This window comes from Lingula anatina, chromosome 2 (assembly GCF_051362555.1).
Source record: "Lingula anatina isolate TDL-2025a chromosome 2, LinAna3.0, whole genome shotgun sequence".
NCBI lineage: Eukaryota > Metazoa > Brachiopoda > Lingulata > Lingulida > Lingulidae > Lingula > Lingula anatina.
Window position 1 is genome coordinate 23,118,711 of NC_141768.1, and position 23,126 is coordinate 23,141,836.

Here is a 23,126-nt window from a genome sequence, read left to right on the forward strand (position 1 = left end):
GGTGATAAATATTCTGAATCATCCACAGACCAGATTGACTTTCAATGCAGTTATTATATTTTGATAAGAGGACAAAGTAAATATCACCTCTTCAGAGAGCACCTTCACATCAATTACCTTATGGTTTTGATAAATGATAAGTAAACCATACAATGCCCTCATGGCATCTGTTATGATGGGGCAATCCTGCATTAATATGTCAATTAAATTAAAAGCAAAGCTACATATAAGAGGAAGAAATACATATTCAGAAAAAAAAAATATATATATATATATAATGAAGATGCAAGCATATCAACAAAAATATACACAAATTCAAAATATTTTATAAAATTGTATATTGACAAAGTAAAACAAAAGATCTTAATTTAACAAAGTTAAAAACTTCCAAACACAACCTGAATTACTACCTTATTAAATTGTACTTCTACTACATGTATTTCTGTACATAAACATATTATAAATCCCTTTTTACCTTTTCACTGCAGCTTCTGTGATGTGTTCCCTTACTTTCTCCAGCCTCTGGGTATATCCCATAGGAGTTTCCGCCTGACGTCGTGACGGTGCCTTGAAAATAATATTCAAACAAGGCTACTGGTCTCTTCTCTGGAGTAAAAAAATAGGGAAATTGTAGTAGATGAAAACTTATGAATATTTCACATATTTCTATTCATATTGATGGTACTCACTTCTTTAATTTCCTCTTCCAAATCTAATGTAAATTATCTAGTAATTACTGTGCTGCTCAGACTAGACACCAACTCGCTGGGCATGCATTTACGTACTTCTCACACTTGCCTAAGCTGGCAGAGACTGAAATCTATGATATCCCACAGGGACCTGTTCTTGTGAGCCTTCAAATCCTATGATGAACATTACTGTCTAGGCGTTTGTTCTTTTGCACAGCCTCAAAGCACAGCAGTAATTACAATAATATGTAAAACCGTCACCTCTGGTTACTCCTTCAATGAGCACAGATCAGTGCTCTAATAAGGCAGCAAGGAGCGAGAAATGTAGGGCCTGTAAACTTTTTACAAGACGTAAAACTGTTGTCCTTGTTAGCAAATAGCATTTGAATAAAAACAAATTGTTCTTATATGTGAGTATTATTTTTTGTGATATTTGTGCATTTTTAAAAAATGATTTTGGGCAATGTTGTTTGTGAGACCAAAATTTTTTCTATGTCTTATGCTATTCACTTTTTCAAACTGTTACAAAAAAGTCTTTGTCAAGTGCAGTATAGAATATGAAAAAATAAACTATTGGAAATAATTAGAAATATGAAGGGCAACATGGAATATTCCAATAAAACAATTGTTCCAAAAAAATTTAGAATTAAAATGCTTGAACCAGTGCTAGCAAGTGAGGAAACTGAAACAATTAAAAAGACTTAAATGAAATAGACAAAAAAAAAAACACAAAGCACCCTGCCCAAATATAACAAGACACATAAAACTCAGACAAGAGGGTATTCATAGATAGAATATGGTGATTCAATCCATGTCTCCTGTAATATGTCTGCATAGCATGACGTCAAATGATAATATCATCATGTAACAAACAGTCTCCAGTGGGAAATCTCCACAAGGAATTTTCAGGGAAGACACAAATGAAATGTGGCAATATACTGCTTTAAAATTAAAACTAAAACAGAAAGATTCATCCAAAGATGAAATTGAGATCAAATTGAAAAGCAGTTGAAATTATCATTATTGGTCTTATCTCTTTGCTGTATCACCACCAACAGAACTTGTCCTGCTCATTGTGAGTTACCATATGCGTACCTGGAGTGCCTTCTTTACTTACAAATCCACAACTTATTTTTCATTCATTTTCCTACTTGCTGCTAATCTCAAGAATAAACATTTGATGAGATTTCATGATGTCACTGAGATACCAATACACAAATGTTAACTCCATGTTTTCTTAAAGTTTTTTTTTCACATTGTTACAACAACTGATGTTAAATCACTGCCTTTCAAAAAAATTATTTGAAACATATCTTCAAGAAATTTCTTTCACATTGTCCAACCAAATCATTTTTTAATCAATTTTGACTAAAATCTATGAAATATTTTAAAGTAATTTGTAGTTTCTTTATAAAACATATCTGTCAAAAAATAAAGACAAGGCAGCAAAGCTGTCAAATGTACAGACAAAGAACAGAAAATAAAGATGCAAATAAGTGAAAAATTAAATTTTCACAAAAAACTGTTAAATTGCCAGAAAAATTTACCAAACAGACTGCGTTGCCTATTGAAGCTGTATGTTAGACCCATGTTTTTTTCCTGTAAGTTTGAGAACAGTAAGTGACATGATTTCCCTTAAATGGTCATCATAGGAGCAGTGCCCAAAATAGGGGTTTCTTCAAATTTTGATGCAACATTACATAATGTTTAACAGCATAATGACAATCAAATGTTATTTATAAAATATTAGTAACATGGACATTCAGAAAATATGACAAGCAAAAGTCTTCAAGATCATGGAACTTTAAAGTCACACCTTGAAAATGCCAATATGTGAAAAATTAAATTTTCACAAAAAACTGTTTAACTGCCAAAAAAAAAAAAAAAAAAAAAAAAAAAAAAACCAAACAGATTGCGTTGCCTACTGAAGCTGTATTTTAGTCCCATGTTTCTATCCTGTAAGTTAGAAAACAGTAAGTGACATGATTTTCCTTAAATGGTCATCATGGAAGCAGTGCCCAAAATGGGGGTTTCTTCAAATTTTGATGCAATATTACATAATGTTTAATAGCTTAATGACCATCAATTTTTAATTATAAAATATTTGTATCACAGATATTCAGAAAATGTGACTAGCAAAGGTCTTCAGGCCCATGGAACTTCAAGTCACGCCTTGATAAAGCCAAAATGTAAACAAGACAGCACTGTTCTGAAATGGGTTTATTTCCATTTTTAACACTTTTTTAACATAAACAAAATTAACATTTTACTGCCATTTTTATATGTCCAACTAAGAAAATTGATGAGATGGGAAAAGTATCAATAGAACAGTGTTAAATGTCCAATTTCCTCCATTCTGAGATTCTGAACATAGTGGATGATTGAATCTGACAAACTGCAATGATATGAGTTTATTTCCATTTTTGACACTTTATTACACAATACATGATAACAAGTTTACCATGTTTTTTACATAATCAACTAACAATGTTGTAAAGATGCAGGAAATATCAAACAAACACTTTTAGGCATCTTATTAGTTAAATAATGAGACTGTTAACATGCCTAATAATTGAATCTGAGGAAATGTGAAAAAAACAGTATAACTTCTTAAGTAATGGCCTGATTATGCTTATTTTCGAACTCAACCTGCGTTTTAGTAAGATTGACCACTCCTGTGAGTATAATTACAATTGGCCAATCCGTTTTATCAGTGTTGCATTTATATTGAAAATAGTGAAATAAAACTGCAAATTCAACATCAAATTTTAATTATGCTCAACAGGTAATACCAATGTAAGTAAAATGTGTAACAAGCATAAGGCTTCAGGCCCATGGCAGTTCAAGTTCACACTTTGAAAATGTATAACTTCCAGAAAAAGAAGCCAATTAGACTGCTTTTCCAACTCAGGCTGCATTTTAGTCCTTTATTTCTTTTCTGAACGTTTGGCAATCATCAGTAACATGGTTTTCCCATAATGGTCATCATGGCAGCAGCACCCAAAATTGTGTTTTCTTCTATTCTGATGCAATATTACATAGTGGTTAACAGCATAATGACCGTCAGTTTTTAATAATAAAATATACGTATCATGAATTTTCAGAAAATGTGACTAGCATGGGTCTTCAAGCCCATGGAACTTCAAAGTCACACCTTGAAAATGCCAATATGTGAAAAATTAAATTTTCACAAAAAAAAAACTGTTTAACTAGCAGAAAGAATTACCAAACAGACTGCATTGCCTACTGAGGCTGTATCTTAGTCCCATGTTTCTTTCCTGTAAGTTTGAGAACAGTAAGTGACATGATTTTTCTTAAATGGTCATCATGGGAGCAGTGCCCAAAATATTTTTTTCCAAATTTTGATGCAATATTACATAACGTTTAACAGCATAATGACCATCAATTTTTAATAATAAAATATTAGTATTATGGATATTCAGAAAATGTGACTAGCAAAGGACTTCAGGCCCATGGAACTTCAAAGTCACAACTTGAAAATGCCAAAATGTAAACAAGACAGCACTATTCTGATATGGGTTTATTTCCATTTTTAACACTTTTTTAACATAAAACAAAATTAACAGTTTACTGCCCTTTTTATATGATCAACTAAGAAAATTGATGAGATGTGAAAAATATCAATAGAACAGCGTCAAATGTCCAATTTCCTCCATTCTGAGTTTCTGAACATAGTGAATGATTGAATCTTACAAACTGCAATGATATGAGTTTATTTCCATTTTTGACACCTTATTACACAATACACGATTGCAAGTTTACCATCATTTTTAAGTAATCAACTAACAATGTTGTAAAGATGCAGGAAATGTCAAACAAACACTTTTAAGTGTCTTATTAATTAAATAATGAGACTGTTAACATGCCTAAAAATTGAATCTGAGGAAATGTGAAACAAGGCAGCACTATTCTGATATGGGTTTATTTCCATTTTTAACACTTTTTTAACATAAAACAAAATTAACAGTTTACTGCCATTTTTATATGATCAACTAAGAAAATTGATGAGATGTGAAAAATATCAATAGAACAGTGTCAAATGTCCAATTTCCTCCATTCTGAGTTTCTGAACATAGTGAATGATTGAATCTTACAAACTGCAATGATATGAGTTTATTTCCATTTTTGACACCTTATTACACAATACACGATTACAAGTTTACCATCATTTTTACGTAATCAACTAACAATGTTGTAAAGATGCAGGAAATGTCAAACAAACACTTTTACGTATCTTATTAATTAAATAATGAGACTGTTAACATGCCTAAGAATTGAATCTGAGGAAATGTGAAAAAACAGCATAACTTATAAAATAATGGTCCGATTATGCTGATTTTCGAACTTGACCTGCGTTTTAGTAAGATTGATTACTCCTGTGAGTTTCATGACAACAGGCCTATGGGTTTTCCTTGAAATGTGTTAACAGTGTTGCATATATGCTGAAAAGTGAAAAAACAGCATAACTACTAAAATAGTGGCCCGATCATGCCGATTTTCGAACTTGATCTGCGTTTTAGTAAGATTGATTACTCCTGTGAGTTTTATGACAACAGGCCTATCAGTTTTCCTTGAAATGTGTTAACAGTGTTGCATATATGCTGAAAAGTGTAAAAACAGCATAAATTCTACAATAATGGCCCGATCATGCTGATTTTCGAACTTGACCTGTGTTTTATGAATATTCATCAGCTCTGTAAATATAAAGCCAAAAAGTAAAACTGTCTTCCACTTATGGTGTTAACGCTGAAAGTGCACGGCGACGGCGAAGGCGACAGGATCGGCGACGGCAACGGCGACGGCGACGACAGACGCAGGTGATGGCAATATGTACAGACACATCTGTGTCTGTACATAAAAATGTGACTAGCAAAGGTCTTCAGGCCCATGGAATTTAAAAGTCACAACTTGAAAATGCCAAAATGTAAACAAGACAGCACTGTTCTGAAATTTTTTTTTTTTTTTCAATTTTTAACAATTTTTAACATATAACAAAATTAACAGTTTACTGCCATTTTTATATGATCAACTAAGAAAATTGATGAGATGGGAAAAATATCAACAGAGCAGTGTTAAATGTCCAATTTCTTCCATTATGAGATTCTGAACATAGTGGATGATTGAATCTGACAAACTGTAATGATATGTGTTTATTTCCATTTTTGACACTTTATTACACAATACACGATAACAAGTTTACCATCATTTTTACAAAATCAACTAACAATGTTGTAAAGATGCAGGAAATGTCAAACAAAAACTTTTACGTATCTTATTAGTTTAATAATGAGACTGTTAACATGCCTAAGAATTGAATCTGAGGAAATGTGAAAAATATGCTGAAAAGTGAAAAAACAGCATAACTTCTACAATAATGGCCCGATCATGCTGATTTTCGAACTTGACCTGCGTTTTATGAATATTCATCAGCTCTGTAAATATAAAGCCAAAAAATAAAACTGCCCTCCACTTATCGTGTTTACAAGGAAAGTGCACGGCGCCGGCATCGCCATCGCCATCGGCATCGCCATCGCCATCGGCGACGGCGACGACAGACGCAGGTGATGGCAATATGTACAGACACATCTGTGTCTGTACATAAAAAATTAATGCTTGAATAATTAATGCTTAATAGAAAAGTTTTGTGTTTTATACAGATTGTTTCAAGACAAATTGGACAAACATAGCCTGGAAAATGACAAGACATCAAACAAACAGCAAGAATCATGCCTAAACATGACTAAACTATTTTTCACCTATTTTTCACAATAATTTGAACCATTCCCTGAAAATGTTCACGTGGAGAACAAATTTATACCTGCTGGGATTGCCAAACAGATTATGCAAGCAGGATTGACTTCTAGTGTTCAAGTGTAAAAACGTCCCTTGGTTAATTCGCTTCCCGTAGAACATTACTAAACCATTAGTGAAAGGCAGGTGAAAAACAGACCCCTTGTGGTGAAGTTGTGTAATGCTACATAAAAATGTGAACTTTGCTAAAAGTGCAGGTTTTACTTCTTTCTCACTAATTCAAAAATATAGCATATTGGTATATTTACAGGACATACATGTGGAAATAACTATAAAATTAATTTACCCAAGAATAATTAAAAGTTGTTTCTTGCAAGTAAAGCAAATTGTCTGGTAGCAAATGTCTTATTACAAATATATATCACACATTTGTGCACAAGAAAATAAGCATATTTATTTTCATTCAAGCTACAGTGTAGTTAGTGGTTAATCATTGCATATGCACCACTTATGAAATACAGTTTCAAAAGCATTCTTGAGTAAGTCAAGATCAATACCACATTTCATCTGTATTTCTGATTACATCTAAATGATACATCATAACATGGAAACTGATTACATCTACCACACCTAGTTTAATGTGTTACACATCTTTTATTTAAACATACAATATTTGCTTCATTTACATTTAAACTGGCATCACTCAAGAGCCACATGAAAACAATAACGCTGTATTTAATCATATTCACATTTGTTAAAATATGCGTGCTTTCAGCCTGGCATATTCATTTTTAAAATGCTCATCAGTGTTTCCCAGGGACAATTAGACTGTCCATAGGCCTTCTCTAGGGAAAAAGACTTTCAATTCCTCTTGTTTTTTTCCTAAGACGAGCATATTGATCCAAGTCCCTCTGGTTATTGTAATGCAACCGATGCAAACTGAACACACTACATGGAGACGCCAAGACAAGTGATAATCATCATATAATGAAAAGGAATTCTACAAAATCTAGTTGCGCCTTTCAGGACAGTAATGCTATTATAATTACCAACTAAAGAGGTCATTTTTTGAGGTAAAGACATGAAATAAGAACAATTCTTTAGATTAGGGGACCAATCTATCTTAATATAATTTTTCTTACCCTGTAGTATTCCTTTAATCTTAAATAATTTTGACACATCGAGATAACACAATTTGAAATTTTCCCTGTTGGTGAAGAAACTCAGCACGCACTGTTATCTAAAGCGCGCGTGTTATTCTCTGAGGTGACTGCCTTATTTCACAGTGCAGTATGTAAATTTATATCATATTACATTGGTCAAGGTGTCCTTTAGAAACTGTTTAATGATATTTGCAAAGATAAAAAGTAGAGAAAAATACCCTTTTAGTTTGATCAAAATTTTGATATCTTGTAAAACATTTTACAGGTTTTATTTTCAAAAATAATAACCGTAAAACATAAAAACAACCAAATTCAAGAAGTCAACATTGGAAAAAAAAATAAAACAGAAAACAGAAAAGAAACACGCCTCAGTGGGCATGAAGTTTGTCACAGGGTTGGTTTTTTCATAATGGAGGATCAATAGCTGCTCATTACCCTCAAACCTGCAGAACAAGCCCTGCCTTCACAGCCCTCTGGTGTCCAGATACAGCAGGAATTTAATTTTCACATACAAGACAGCTTGTTTCACAACAGTAACTATTTGTTGTCTTATATTTCCTTGAATGCCAATTTGTAGTTAATCTAATCCACAGCAAGTCAACTGCTATTTTGCCCTAGCAAGATGGTTACTGATTCTATTTATTAACTTTAAAAAAAACAAAAACAAAAAGTGAACATTGTCCAAAATAGGTGTCTCATTGAAGCACTAAAATCAGTCATTGTGTGTTAATTTTCATAAACATATTTGACACAATTCAAAGCAGCAAAGGCTTTCTTTTTTACAACTATATCTTGTCAAATTAGGCAAACATGCAATTTAAAAAAAATTCTTTCTTTTTAAATGACACGACAATGATAACACAAATTCAATTACAAACAGATTCAAACTGGTTTTGTCACAAACTGATAAAAATTGAACACTAATAACGTCAAACAGGCCTGAAAGCTTGACAGCAGCGCCAGAATAATCAGCACAAATAAGATATTAATACATTTACTGAAATTAACTTAACAGCATTCAGTCCATGCCAGCTTCAAATGCACATCACAGATGCAGAAGATTAACACCAGTGGACTCATTTCAAGAGATAGATAACATACAATTGGAAGAAACCATTACAAAATCAATGAGTCTAAATCAAATTTAACCAAACACAGATGAAAATTGAATTGAAAGTGACTTTTCTCAGTTATTGATCAGTGGCTTGGCAGCAGCAGAACTCAAGTAAACTAAAGCTGTCTCGATAATAATAATAATAATAATAATAACTTTGACATTTAACTTACTTTCTATACAAGACCAATTTATAAACAGGTTATTAACGAGGACACCATGTTAAGAAAATGGGATGCACTTAATGGAGATAATCCAATTATATCACCTGCTTCCAATTGGTTTTAGTCATTTTTGCCAGGAGTACAAGTCACAGGCCTACTGGACTGTGCTAACAAGTTCAAACAAGCACAAACAAAAGTTCAAACAAGCAGTTTTGGAAAAATACATGAAAATATGCCATTTGTTTCTTCAAAACTCATGCAAAACATCCCCATTATAATAACCGTAACATCTTTCATTCAAATTCCATTGTAGTAACATGACTCTGGGATTCTATTATGCTGAAAATGTACAGATTGTAACACAAAACGAAGTCTTAGAGTGGTTTACAATTTGCATATGTTTATATGACATAACACAATCCACATACAGGCAGTATCTTCTTTCAGAATCCATACAGATAGAACTATTAAATTTTGAGCATCATTCATCCAAACGGCTTTAATTTTCCGGTAGGTTCCCCTTGGACAAATATTATAATTGTCTTTTCTTCACACAGTTTAAGGAGCATAACTCACTACTAAGCTGTTTTCTGGTTAAGTGATGTAAATGAATTTCCAATTTATAGGAGCAGCATGCAGACCTGTCAGCTCTGAGAACGACATGTGCCCCCGGACATTGGTCTATTTACTTCTCATCAAATACGATAGTTTCTCCATAATCGATTGGTGTTCAAACCCTATATATTCTGCTCACGCAGTAAAAATTGAAAAATGGCCAATCTGAAGGGGGAAAGTTCTTCACCAGGGACACAGTTCATGGCCGTAATTCATCATCTTCTCTTAATAAGCCACCTGAGCACAGGACTGAAGATGGCATAAGACAAGGAAAAGTACGACCTGAATTTGTTTGCACTATTTGCTCATGTTCCCCTTATGGATTGTTTTGCCATACAAATGCTGGCAGCATTTCTGTATGTAAAGCATTCTTTTTTAGATTAAATTACAAATTTCTTAGCATTATTGTTGAGGTATTTTTATGCTTATCCATGTATCTACACACCCCCACAACCACTACATAATTTTGATATAACAGTATTTGTTTGTTGTTGGGTCCCAACTTTCACAGATGAAAATAATATGACTGCTGTAAATTCATATTATAATAGTTATTTATTTTAAAACATTTTTGATAGGAATGTAACAAATGCCATTAATTATTATTTGGTAATGTCACAACATGTATCCTATAATTACTCAAAGAATTCAAAGCTTAAGAAAATATCATTGTTTAAAGAAAATATTTAGTTTGGCTATAAGAAAAAAGGTATTAACCAATCACTGTTTTGGCTACAATACTGCTCAGGCAAAAAATTTCGACCATTTCACAAGTTTAAAATGCACTAGAATTAAGGCAATCAGGAGAAAATAATCACTTAGCTCTCTTTCACCAGAGTGCATGAAAATGATGAATGGATCTTTAAGCTACTCAAATGATATTCTCTTTACTTTAACCAAGAAAGGAAATGAAAGGCAAATCGGTTTATTTTTGACATTATAACTGCCTGTAACACCTGTAAATTCCACCAGTGCAGCCCCCAAGCCAAAAAATTAGTTCATGTAATTACTTGATGTGTGATTGACTGCCATTTGGCCTCCATACCCATAAACTATTTACAGGTTTCGTGGTGTCTGCAATTATACTTGACATTTTAAATAAAACTTGAGGCACATAACAAGGACAGAAAAGAGCTGGAATTACCTGCTTTGATCACATATCATATAATTAGTTTCATTCGAAGACACATTTCCTGAAGATTTTGAATTCATATCTCAACTTAAAGGTCATTTAATGATGACCTCTTTGGTTTGGTTCTCTTTCCACACATATTTGGGATGACAGTAAGGAAAATGTGGGAAAACAACATCTGTAAGCACAGATTTTCCAAAAAAAAAAAAAAAAAGTATCAGACATTTTTGGAACAACTTGTTCATTTCTCCAGAGATGTGTCGAATTAAATGCAGCTGTTGTACATATCTCACCAATTACAGCAAGGCCACATGCACAATTCCTACTGCAATCATATGTAAGGCCTAAGGCGCATTTGCACTGAAGATAAGTTTGAGCCTTCCCTAAGGCCATCTTAACTAGAGGATCAGAGAGGCGATACCGCCTCCTGATATTGTACCACCAGCTGGAGTAAGCGCATTTGTATGGGAAAGAAAAAGAAAGTGGGGCCCCACCTGTATGGTTGTGGGTGACAAGCTGCAGGAAATGTAGTAAACAAGGTGTTTTTTTTTTTTTGTTTGTTTTTTTTTCAGTTTTGGCATCTAATGGCTGCTTTTCCCATGAAAATGCACCGATTGACCCCGAACTTCCACACATTAAAGCAGTCTGCAATTGTAACCCCTCAGTATAATATGAGAGCTAAGGTCTGCTTAGTTTCTGAACATTGGCACAAACAAATATCTTTTTGCAGAAATTCCCTTTTTTGCGATCTAGGAGGATAATTGGTAATGGTGCCTTTTATCCCACGCCACCCTGCGGAGCCGTACGATATGGGTTGGTACTAAAACCACGAATATTACACACTGGTGGTACTAACTATGGTCATATCTTTGCCAGTTTTGAAAGTATAAGCACTGAAAAAAGTTGCAATGTTCAGTCCATGGTGAAAAGTAGGTCAAAGGTCAATTTCAAGGTCACAGTTAAATTGCCAGTATATGACTTCCTATTCAACTTCAATAGTAACTATTGACCCAACTCTCCTAGTTTTGGGGATATAAGAGACTAAAATTTTTCAAACTTCAGTTAATGGTGAAAAGTAGGAATGTACTTTTTGATACAGCATAACTCGTGAACCGTATGGAAAACAAAAAAACGGAGACCACCTCCAGTGTTGGGCTTGACATGCTCTATCAAATGCAAAAAACAAGAGGTCTCCAGCATTAACGACTCCAGAATTAGAGAGAGTTTTATGTTTCAGCATCTAATGGCCGCTGCTCCCGTGAAAATGCATCGATTGACTCGAAACTCACAGAGATGAAAGATAACCTGAAGGGTAACAACTACCAAAAATATTAGAGGTTAGGTCTGCGTAGTTTCTGAATATCAGCACAAATAATTTTTTTTTCGTAAAAAATTCCCTTTTTTTGAAAATTTTGGCCTGTTTGACCTTGAATTAAAGGTCAAAGGTCAAATCCAAGGGCATATTTGGAATCCTCATATGTGACTTTCGGTCAGACTTCTATATTAATTTTTCCCATAATTCCTTCAGTTTGGGAGATATATAGCATTGAATTTTCAAAAATTTTGACAAGGGTGCATTTCAACGAGTGTCATGCCCAGGCAATTGCACCGATCGAGACAAAAAAACCAGGGGGTTCAAGTTGAGATTATATGTGACCTAAATCTAAGAGATGGGGGACACAGGCCCATGCAGTCTAGGAGGAGAAGCGGTAACGGTGACTTGTATCCCACGCCACCCTGCGGAGCCGGCGGAGCTCACGGAGCCGGCGGAGCTTACGGAGCCGGCGGAGCCGTACAATACGGGTCGGGACTAAAACCATGAGTACCGCCAGCGTACACGCTGGTGGTACTAATAAATTGGATTTACCTTAGCACATAAAGCTTCTCCTTGCTCCCAACTAACCCCATGGGCCCCAGAGTTTTATGGCAAGACGGGGGATCTATCTTCAATGTAAACACACCTTTAGTTCTCTGTCACACCTGGACAAATACCGATACCGACAGCCAACTGATCTCTCTATGGGAGAAATTTTTCAGAGAACGAGAAAATGTTGCTGTACAATGTGAACACATCATTTTTAAAGATATATGGCATGAGAAACAAATAAATCTTGGGTCATGATTTTTGTCTTGGCTATTAATCAATTTTGCTATTAGTTCAAAGGATGGTCCAAAAATGACAAAATTTAATATTTTTCTTATTTTGCCAAAGTCAACACACTTCACATGAGGGAGAAACATCAGCTAGTGTGATACTACAATATGTATAAGTAAAAACAACATGGCAAAAAATAAATACAACTTTTTTTTATTTCATTTAAAACTTAATAGATGTTTACTCAATCAGCTGAGTAACTATAAACACTTGCTATCAGCTACTTGGAATTCTTACAGTTCTGTAAGGGGACTTAAATTCTGTAAATATGCATATTAATCAATAATTATGTTCTGATGATTGCACTGATATTTCTAAAGTAAAACCACAGTTGTGATCACATTTCACCAGTTGCCATGAGAAAAAACTATATTATTAAAATTGATTCACTGTAAGTTTATTTCAGTGGTTTATAAGAGGCACCTGTCACAACACATACATCTGTATAGTATTAACACAGTTATTGTTGTCTTTTAATACTTATCTTTTTATATAATTTGTGTTCTTTACAAAAAGTGTAGTACAGGTAGCTGGCAATTGTACCAATGCAACATTTAGTATTCAGCTATTATTATCACTACACTTAGTTTTTATTCATCTTTTTCCTCACCCTTTCTTGCAGTTTAGGCAATGGAAGAACTACAGAACTGTGAGCAATACCATGTATGACAACATAATCTATCTCAGAATATTTCATTCTTGGTGGTAAATGAGGATGGGATGAAGCTAAAATAGCACATCTATATATTAACATTTATATTGCATTGCACAAAAATAATAACACTCCTCTGTAATAAATTATGACTATCATTATGTCTTAGTATTTACAGAAACCTTTCTTACCTATTTTTCTAGTAGTATACAGTGTTAAATATAAAATAAATTTATTTTTATAGTTTTTCATTTGTAGTTGAATGTCTCATTATAAAGCCCTGATAATAGCTGGTCTCCATCTTAATTTTTTTCCTTTTTTTTTTTCTTTTTTTTTTAACCTTAAATCCTCTTCTGTATGAAAATATTGTACAAAACAAGATTTATCTTAGTGGTTTACCAGGCTTTAATGACTTACCAGCTAGTAGCAACAAGTCCAATTTGTTTTAGGGATGGAATAACCACATTTCTTTGTAGATTTTATCATAAATAACTATGATAAATATGATTAAATATCAGCCTATTTTCCTTGCTGAAAAAAAGACTTGACAGACCCCCTGCTGACAAATTCCAGTCAAAGTTCATTTTGTTAAAATATACCTGGTGGGAAGATCTTTCTTTCCAAATATTTGGGAACAATTTAACAATTTATTAATCTACACTGCACTGAGAACTCTTAAACCATTTTCAAAATTGCTCTCATGTCCATTCTTAGAGTCAAAACCATTGCTACAGAAATACAAGAACCAATGCACAATGAACTTCAAAAAGGTTAACATGATGGGGAATAAACTGTATTCAATGTCAATTGTAGCATTTCATATGTCATTAGCCTTAAAATTCAGTTTTATTTTTTCAAGTTTAATAATGCTGGAGGAACTAAAACTGATCCCTCATAACATAAGATTGCCCATCTTCCATCCTCGATGTCTTCTTTTCCACTTTCACAGTTTCACCTAAGACCTTCTGCCTGAGCAGTTCATATTTAGTTAGCAGACTGACTAGTCTGTATCTTTCTAGATGACTAGATCTACTAGTTGATAGAACCTTGTACAAATCTTTGGCACAAACGGACTGAGTTTCTTTTCTCTTCCTCCTCTGCTTTAATATATCCAAATATTTCTCCAACACTCCAATTTTGTTGCATAGTGTCCCGTTCTTTACAATGAGCTCCTCCTTTTGATCACCTGTTACATGGTCAAACTCCCTTTTGAGCAGAGTCTGCATGTGTTTTAGCTGCCCCAACCTGTGGGTGATTTTCAGAGTTTTAGAGCTCAAAAAAGTGACTTCTCTTTGTAATGTTTTGATTGCTTCAGCAGTGTTATGTTTATTGCTTTGTATACAGCTGCCTGAGCAAAGTTCCAGTGCAGCACGCACCTTGAGAGACTTTGAGGCATGCTGGAGCACAAAATTGATCAGATTAGGCACCGATTTGGCAAGATGGTCAGGGAAATGCACACTGTCCTCCTTTCTGAAAACAATAAAAATGACCTCTTCAATGCCAAATAAAGAAAAATTAGTTTTGCAAATGCCATTGTTCCCAAAGAAGTTAGGACAATGTCCAACATAGAGAGAGAAGAGAAAGCAGTATAAATCCCAGACATTTAGGAGCTAGACACTCAAATGAGAATTATACACACTGAATCATGAGTAATTAAGTTCCTGATAATCCCAGAGTAGATCACAACACCAAAAGCCTCCCTGATAGAAATATCAAGCAAGAGACACTTAAGCTAAACCCTGATAAGCGTTCAGATAGAGAATAAAAACTTTAATGCAAAAGCTAAACAAATCTAGACAATTAATTGGTTAATATCACAAAAAAAAAAAAAAAAAAAAAAAAAAAAAAAAAAAACTTAAGTCAGGTTCCCTGGCTAAGAACTTAATTACCAAAGTTACATGGTCACATGTTACAGCACTCTCATTGAAATCCTAGTCAACTAAGCCAGGAAACTGATAAGTTTTTTTTTTTTTTTTTTTGTGACACTGGGGCCAGAGCTTAAAGCCTGTAACTCTCAATAAGAGTGCAATTACTCTATAGTGTTTTTCAAGTAAAAAAGTATCAGCTGTGGTTAGAGGGTATGGACACAGAGAAATGTGAGGAAAACAACGAAGTAGGATGAAGAGAGCAGCAAAGGTGAAGGCGAGTGGAATAAGCTCCCAAAGCCAACAGCACAGACTTCACAACTATACACATGACGTGTTCTTGTTAGGATTTCAAAGTCTAAGACTACTTATCATACTAGCAGGATCAATCTATCTCATTGGGGAATCTCACTAAGGTGTGGTCAATGTCATCAGCTAAAGGCCCCCTCACAAAGCAACAAGAATAACATCATGGACCACAAAGTTTTCCCGACTTTACCCAAGAGCTTCAAGTTACGATGGGGCGTGCCAGACATTGAAGCTGCTTAAACTGAATACAATTTAAAAACCAGAGGAGTTAGATTGATCCAGCTAGTATAAAAGGGGTATGGGAACGCTCCCTAACAATACAAAAAATAAAATATAATTATAACTTCTGAACATAAAAGCTCCATGAAAGCACATCATCATCACCATCATCACTGTGTCATGAACAATGTGTAGGACACATTTCACACACTCAATTCTGAAGTTAGTGCAGTAAAACCCAATTCACTTTCAGAAGCACTTGTAATGTTTTGTTATTATTTTCTGTAATATTGTACATTTCTATATTACTGCAATAAATATACAGAATACACAACATAAATTACACAGTTTGGGTTCTAAGGTTTGTTCCAGGCAGGCCAAGGTTTGCATTAGGTTTTATAAAAAAAATTCCATTCCACAAGTTTTGTTCAATATATATATAATTTCAGTTTAAAGATTATGACTAACGCTGAGCCTACTTACCTCCCTGCAGGAAAAAAGAGTATTGTAGGGAATGTGGTAACTGTGAACTCCCAGGGAAGATCATTGCTGTCTGCATTGACCCTAAAACACAATTTAACTGTAAAACATCTTGCAATTCTGTATGTTTGATAAAGTGATGTTTTTGGTTAATCTGCTTGAATAAGAGCAAATCTGAGCTAAATGGAAGCAAAAATGAGGCTGACATACAATGTGGCTACCTTATCTTGCAGTTGATCAGGGAAATGATAAACATTGCAGAACAAAGAAAAGTTGAAACCATAAGTTTTAACCCATCTAAAATACAACCTACCCAAGAGACATTTAAACAATGTATCGAGAAAGTAAATTAAACCTTGGTGTTTGCCGTTAAGGTAAAATAGTGCTAAAAGACTTTTTCACAAACTCATCACCAAGCACAATATATGACCTACCTTGTAAAGACCAGGTCAGTGACGTCCCTGAAATACCTGGCCACAGTCAGATAGAGATGTAAGACTCCAGCACAGAAACCACACCAATGAGTATAATAGAACACCACAACATCCTAGAACAGAGGACACAAACCACTTAGATACATAGGAGTACACATCGAGCCATGTTCAAAGCAGGATTATTCTAAATTGGAAATGGACCCAAAAAATGTCATCACTTATAAAAAAAGGGAATAAATAATAAATAATAAAGAAAAGAAAAGAAGAAAAAAAGACAGGTAAATAGATTTTTACCTAACAGATTGGACTATGGAAATGATATCCTTTCCAGTCTAAAGAAGTCCTAAGGTAATGTTAAGTCACCAAAGTATCAGATAACAATGACTAACATCTTTATATTGGGAAATGTCACACAACTCACAGTAAGTTATTGATAGTAATTGTGTACAGCTGTCATTTATATTTATAACAACCATCTTTATATCAAATTATTTTTAATTACCCCTTTCAATTTTTACCTTATTTTGTTCCATGACCACTTGATGGAATGTCTTGGCAGTAAGCTCAATGACACAAGAGTGTTCCTCCGAGGTACCACACTCCGACACAACAGTGGATGTCCTCAACACCCGCATCAACTCACTGTGGGTATAGCTCTCTATGAACTCAACTAAAAAACACACGGGGAACTAAGTTTTAATCATAAACATTTTAACATCATTCATATAACAAAGGAGATTAGGATGTTTTATTATTGCTATTTTTTTTATCATGTTAGAGGGAAGCCCCCGCCAAGACTTTTTAGAGAACTATGCACCGGAATCTGGTGCCAAAAATTCAATTTCTCTGTCACCTTTTACAATTATAATTTATTTAATGGCATCACTAGGACGATTTCAACATTAAGATATGCCTTGCAAATATACATTTTGTTTACCACTTAGCTTTGGACTTGTATATAGTTGCATGTATTCCCCATATTTCAACTTCAATTTCATCATTTCAAAAAGCTGCATCAAATAAGCACAGAAAACAAGATAAATGACAAATATTTTACAAACGGTCCCTTAAACAACAACCCTATATACACTACAGTATGTTGGGGCACCTTATGTCACACTTGCTGGCATGTGGAAAAAACTCATCCTACTGTTGATTCAATGACATACCTAAATTTCTTTTGCTAACAGCAGAAGTCATCACATACTGTGCTTCATTCTGAAATCAGAACATAGATTAAAATGCACAATGATTCCTGTAATGAAGACAAACAGAGCTGGAATACATTGATTAACATAGTCATAGTGACAACAAATGGCTTTCGAGATGAAAACTTATATTTAATGAAATGACCAACCACTTTATTTACATGACTGTTCAATGCACTACTATCCCTGCAGTTAACTATCAGAATAGGCCTCAATATATGCCTGTTCTTATCATCTATTAAGCAAAATACTGTGAAAGGTTCAAGAAGCTAACATTAGTGTCCAAAAACAAAATGGACCTTCCTGTCCACTTATGCTATGGACTACAGACCTTAATGTCCAGTAATACTACTGACCTTTATGTCCACTAATACAACTGCCACACCATTGTGAGTTTTGTCCAGTCGTATTCCTAACCTAGAGGCAAACACAGCATGATATTTATCATCTACTGCAAAGAATCTCAGTGTTCTATTGGTTTTGCAGCTCTGACCAGTGAAACTGTGTTGTATAAAGCTGTCATTCATCAGTGATTTGTGTGATTTGTATGTGTACTTCAGCAGTCTGTTCAATTTACGTCTATTGCATAGTTTCTCTTTCTCCCTCTGAGCTGCATTCAAAGTAAATGCATCAGTAGGCTTTCTGGTTCTCTTAAAATTCACACTTGGAGCAGCTTTGGCAGTTCTCTCCGTAAGAAGTTCAGAACAACATAAACTCATTCTCTGATTAATATCATAATGCAGCATTGACTCCTGGCACATGTTAATCTGAAGAGGTCTCTTAGGCCTGTTTAATGACAGGCTAGACATGGGAAGGACTCTACAGTGTTTATAACGATTGTAACTGGTCCAGTAGTTGACACACACATCACAGACATTGTGGTTTTTTGACCCAATTCCTTGGTCGTCTATCACAACAGATTGACAGCACTTGCTCTTAGCTGGATCATCTGACCCAGATGTCTTGATGTTGAATAAAGTTTTACAAGTCTCCTGCTGCTGTGTCTCCTCTTGCACCGACTGCCACCTATGGTGGATGCTGCCATGAATGATGTCCCTTACTTTGGAAGAATTATCACAATTATAGTAGTCCAGGGCAACTTCCCTGATCTGAAATAGTAACCATTCAGTATATTTCACTGATTTCTTGGTTAATTTTTCATGGATGCAACCTATACCAATACCTTTTCTTCCTTTTTTTATAGAAATAAAGATAGATAAATAGGATAAGGAGGGGAAAAGAAGTTTTAAAAGAGGAAAATTGCCACTGAAGGGCAATACAAAATACATTATGCTAGTTACCATGTTGATATACTGGTTGAAGCCACCCAGTGGGTTCAATGTAGTAAACACAAAGATGCCTGCTCCTTTCTTCATCTCAGTAGACAAAGTGAGAGTTTTCATACCCATAGAAGACACCCACTGGATTGCAGGCTGGTTAAAAGCAAAAGAGACAAACTGAGAATGAAAATTTTTACTTACTCCAAATACAAACTCTGACACCAAGAACTAAATATTAGGCATATTTTATCTATTTTCAAAAATAATGTCATTTTTACAGCCATATCCATCTTTATCAAGTAAAGGTTTACTCTTCTCTTTGCTAGGCTAAAATAAATATATCTAATGACTTTGATGTCATTGAATTTCAGATCTGTCCACTTACAGATTGCTTATGCTTCACAATCCATGACACTAGTTGACTAGAACTTATGTTCCCTGAATCTGGATATATCTAAATATAAAGGCGAACACAAAAGTTATAATTCTGAAATACACATAACTTCATTTAAAAAAACAAACACTTTTTAATTCTTTAAACAATCGTTTTTCTTAGTTTCCTAACAAAAATAAAATAATATTTATGTTGGACTTATAAAAAAATTTTAACTTTTTGAAAAAAATGCACAAAATTAAAACTAAGTTTCAATATAATATAATATAACATAATACAATAACACTAACAATGAATTACTTGCCATCCACTTACCACAGTTTCATTAAGAGACCGCAAAAGATGAAAAGAACTGGAGTTGGCCAGCCCATTGTCAGTGGCCAAGACAGGGTCGGTTATAACTGCAAACGGAATGCGCTCCATGGACACTGAGAACATAATAATACAGGAAAGTTATTGCATCTACATGCAAAGCTGTCATATTGTGTCAAAGTGTTAATCCACCGAAGGTAAAAAATGTCCAAAAATATCTTTTTAATTCAATATATATATATATATATATCACTGTTTGTACAATTAAGAGAAAATGTAGACCTGTACTTTTAACAATATGGGCAAAGGTCAAAATAAAATTTTCTACACATGATTCAAAACCATAAATCACCTATAAATCATATTACTTCCAAGCCCAAAACTCACCAGCAATCATTCTCATTGATGCATAGTAAAACTGCACAAGTCCAGGAGGCTGGGGAGAGGCATTGAAGTCAAAGAAGCTCAAAACTACATTCTGCAACAGAAAAAAATTATGGTCATTCTTGGGAAAAATTATATAAACACTTTACAGACTTCAATAAAATAAACTTTAGTGCCATTGATTTATTACTTTCAGCATATATTCAGAAGGTTCAATCCACTCCTTTAAAGTTCAATCCACCACCAAAACTTTTTAACCTAAAATCACATTAACCAAAAAATGAGCATTTCAGGCATTTTGAAGGATTTAAAAAATGTTCAAAGAGTAGAAAATGTCAATAATTCATACATCACTGTGTATTTTTAAGGCCTTGACTTGGTCCTGAGTTGTGACATAAGTTAAGGGGTACAAGAACCTCTCCAGGAATGCAATCATGTGTTCCACAGTGCGGAGACCTATGAAGAAAACAGAAATATATTGAAAAAACACAACATAAGTGTATTTAAACGGATACTGGGGTAGAGCTAGCAATTTTTTTCGCTTAGCCAAATCACCGGTTTTTTTTTTTTTGTCAATTTGTTATCCAAATGGTTTTAATTTGACTAAAATGAGTCAAATCAAGCCCTTTTTGTTTAGCCAAGTTAGGCCATTTTTAGCATTTGGCTTAATTGGCGAGTGTTAGTGCTACCCCAGGAATATAAAGCATACAGAAAAATCACTTCGACCTGAAAAATTCAGGACCATATGCACATTACTTCATCACAAATACTATTTAATTGAAAAATATTCCTAATGTTATATGACACAAAGCTGTAAGCATTATAATGAGGTCATTTAAAATCATGGCAGCCAGAAGGCTGTAGTTGTACAAATGTGTGAGTGTGAGTGACTTACCTAAATATGGAAACCCCTCCAAATGTGTATGGTAAAAAAAGAACACTGGGAAGGCATGGAAGTCGTGAATATTGGCACACTGTCCCAGGGGCCACCAGCAGTTGACTGCAGCAAAGGTGACCTGGCAGGGTAAAGAAGAGGGTTTTTAGTTTATGAAATACTACAACCAGGCATCTTACACCCCATTTCCATAGATTTTTAGATCGATCTATCCCTGTGGGGAATCTCACTAGATTACTGTCAGCTTGGCCGGCTTAAGCGTCTGTCCTGCCTACTAAAAGCTGTAAGGGGGTAATTAACTATGGTGCCTGCTTGGCTGACTGCAATTTAGCGTGAACCCCCAGGGAGTTAGGTCGATCTAAAACTTAATCTTTAGATCGATCTAAATCTCTGGGAAAGTACCCTTATTTTCCAAAACAGGTATTATCAATAAATTATCCACAACAAGATTATCTTAAATTTTTATTTGTACCTTGTAGATGTGTACAAAATCTGATATTAGCTATGATTACTGAGATGATACTACTAACCTCTGCAGGGATCAGTTGCTCTGGTAAATGTAAGTACAAGATCAATTATGTTTTTTCCTTTTCCCCGCAATATTTCATCAACCTTACATCAAAACTGTTGCAGGTACATTTATTCCACATGATCCCATACATAGGCAAGCAGCTGAAAAATCTTTTACCTGTCTGTGAAAATATCTGGCAGCTTTCTCAAACTCCCACCGTGCCTCCATGGACTGTGCACACCAGGGGGCGTAGTACATGACAAAGAGCACCTCCTCCTGGTGAACCAGTTCAGAGAGAGGCTGTAGCGCACCCAGAGGGCTGTCTATCACAGCGGAGCTGATGGGAAAGAAACGCCGTGGCCCTGGTTGGGATTGGGTTATGGTACGAGCATTCTTTATGCTGGAATAGTCATTTATGTAAATGAATTCAATATTTGAAAATCTACTTTGTGTGTTCAAATACATAGGGCAGCTTGAAATTATGATATATCCGTTGTTATGTTGCTTGTCAGGATAAGGTTAACCGCTGTTGAATATCAATAATGCAATAATGCAAAGAAAAAAATTTTCAATCCATTCAATTTGTTATCACTCCCTTAACACTGTGTGCTTAATTTATTGAACGGTTTGTTTAGACATTAGAGCATTCATACAGATCAGTGTCAGTAGTTCAACTTGCGTAGCAAATGCAGCACGGCAATGAATGACTAAACGGGTACCAACATATGGTGTCACATACTTTAACACTGTAATCATAATTTAATGACACTGAGCACGTGCTTGATCAGTCAACTCAAGAGTGTTATTTACCACATCACCTAGTACTACTACATGTAGTACGTACTTACATGTAGTACTGACTACAGTACACCGTGTACTTACACGGTAACAAGACAACAGAAGTATAAAAACTAATGAAAGGCAAACATACTCACCTGTGGCCATATTTAAAGAAGACAGTGAATATCCCTGCTAAAACAATACAGCATAATTCCGGGTGCCTCAACATGATGCGCAATACCAGATATTTTTTCCACCCAGCTGCAGGTTCGGCAGCCGCCATCAGAACCGTACACGTCGCATTTTGAAGTCGAGATATTGCGAGACTTGATCGTCTTCTCTGTCACAATCATTATTTATTTTTTGTGCTTTGGCAATCTGTCGATCTCAAATCGATAAGGAGTCGTTCGTTAACAAAGAAAAAAAAAAAGAAAATAGCACCCATTTCTCTTTTATAAAGGAAAGTTTTAAATAACGTGACTTTGAGAATTGATTAATAAGCATTTTGTAACCATTAGTTGCTTTTGAAAATATTTTTATGACAATAAGTCAATAGAATCTACATCTTTGGTAAATATATGGAGAAAAAGAAAATATAG

General features: G+C 34.5%; 1 protein-coding gene across 1 annotated transcript; it reads right to left on the reverse strand.

Annotated features, from left to right (window-relative positions):
* Positions 1-12,941: 12,941 nt before the first annotated feature.
* On the reverse strand, positions 12,942-22,859 carry LOC106164913 (thioredoxin domain-containing protein 11). Its single transcript, XM_013542961.2, has 14 exons — positions 22,683-22,859; positions 21,925-22,147; positions 21,237-21,357; positions 20,691-20,797; positions 20,345-20,435; positions 19,961-20,073; positions 19,637-19,705; positions 19,273-19,404; positions 18,328-19,080; positions 17,933-17,981; positions 17,282-17,433; positions 16,764-16,876; positions 16,333-16,413; positions 12,942-14,926 (listed from the first exon to the last, which is right to left on the reverse strand). Exons 1-14 carry the CDS (start codon positions 22,808-22,810, stop codon positions 14,335-14,337), a joined length of 2,724 nt encoding a protein of 907 aa, XP_013398415.2. The 5' UTR covers positions 22,811-22,859; the 3' UTR covers positions 12,942-14,334.
* Positions 22,860-23,126: the final 267 nt, after the last annotated feature.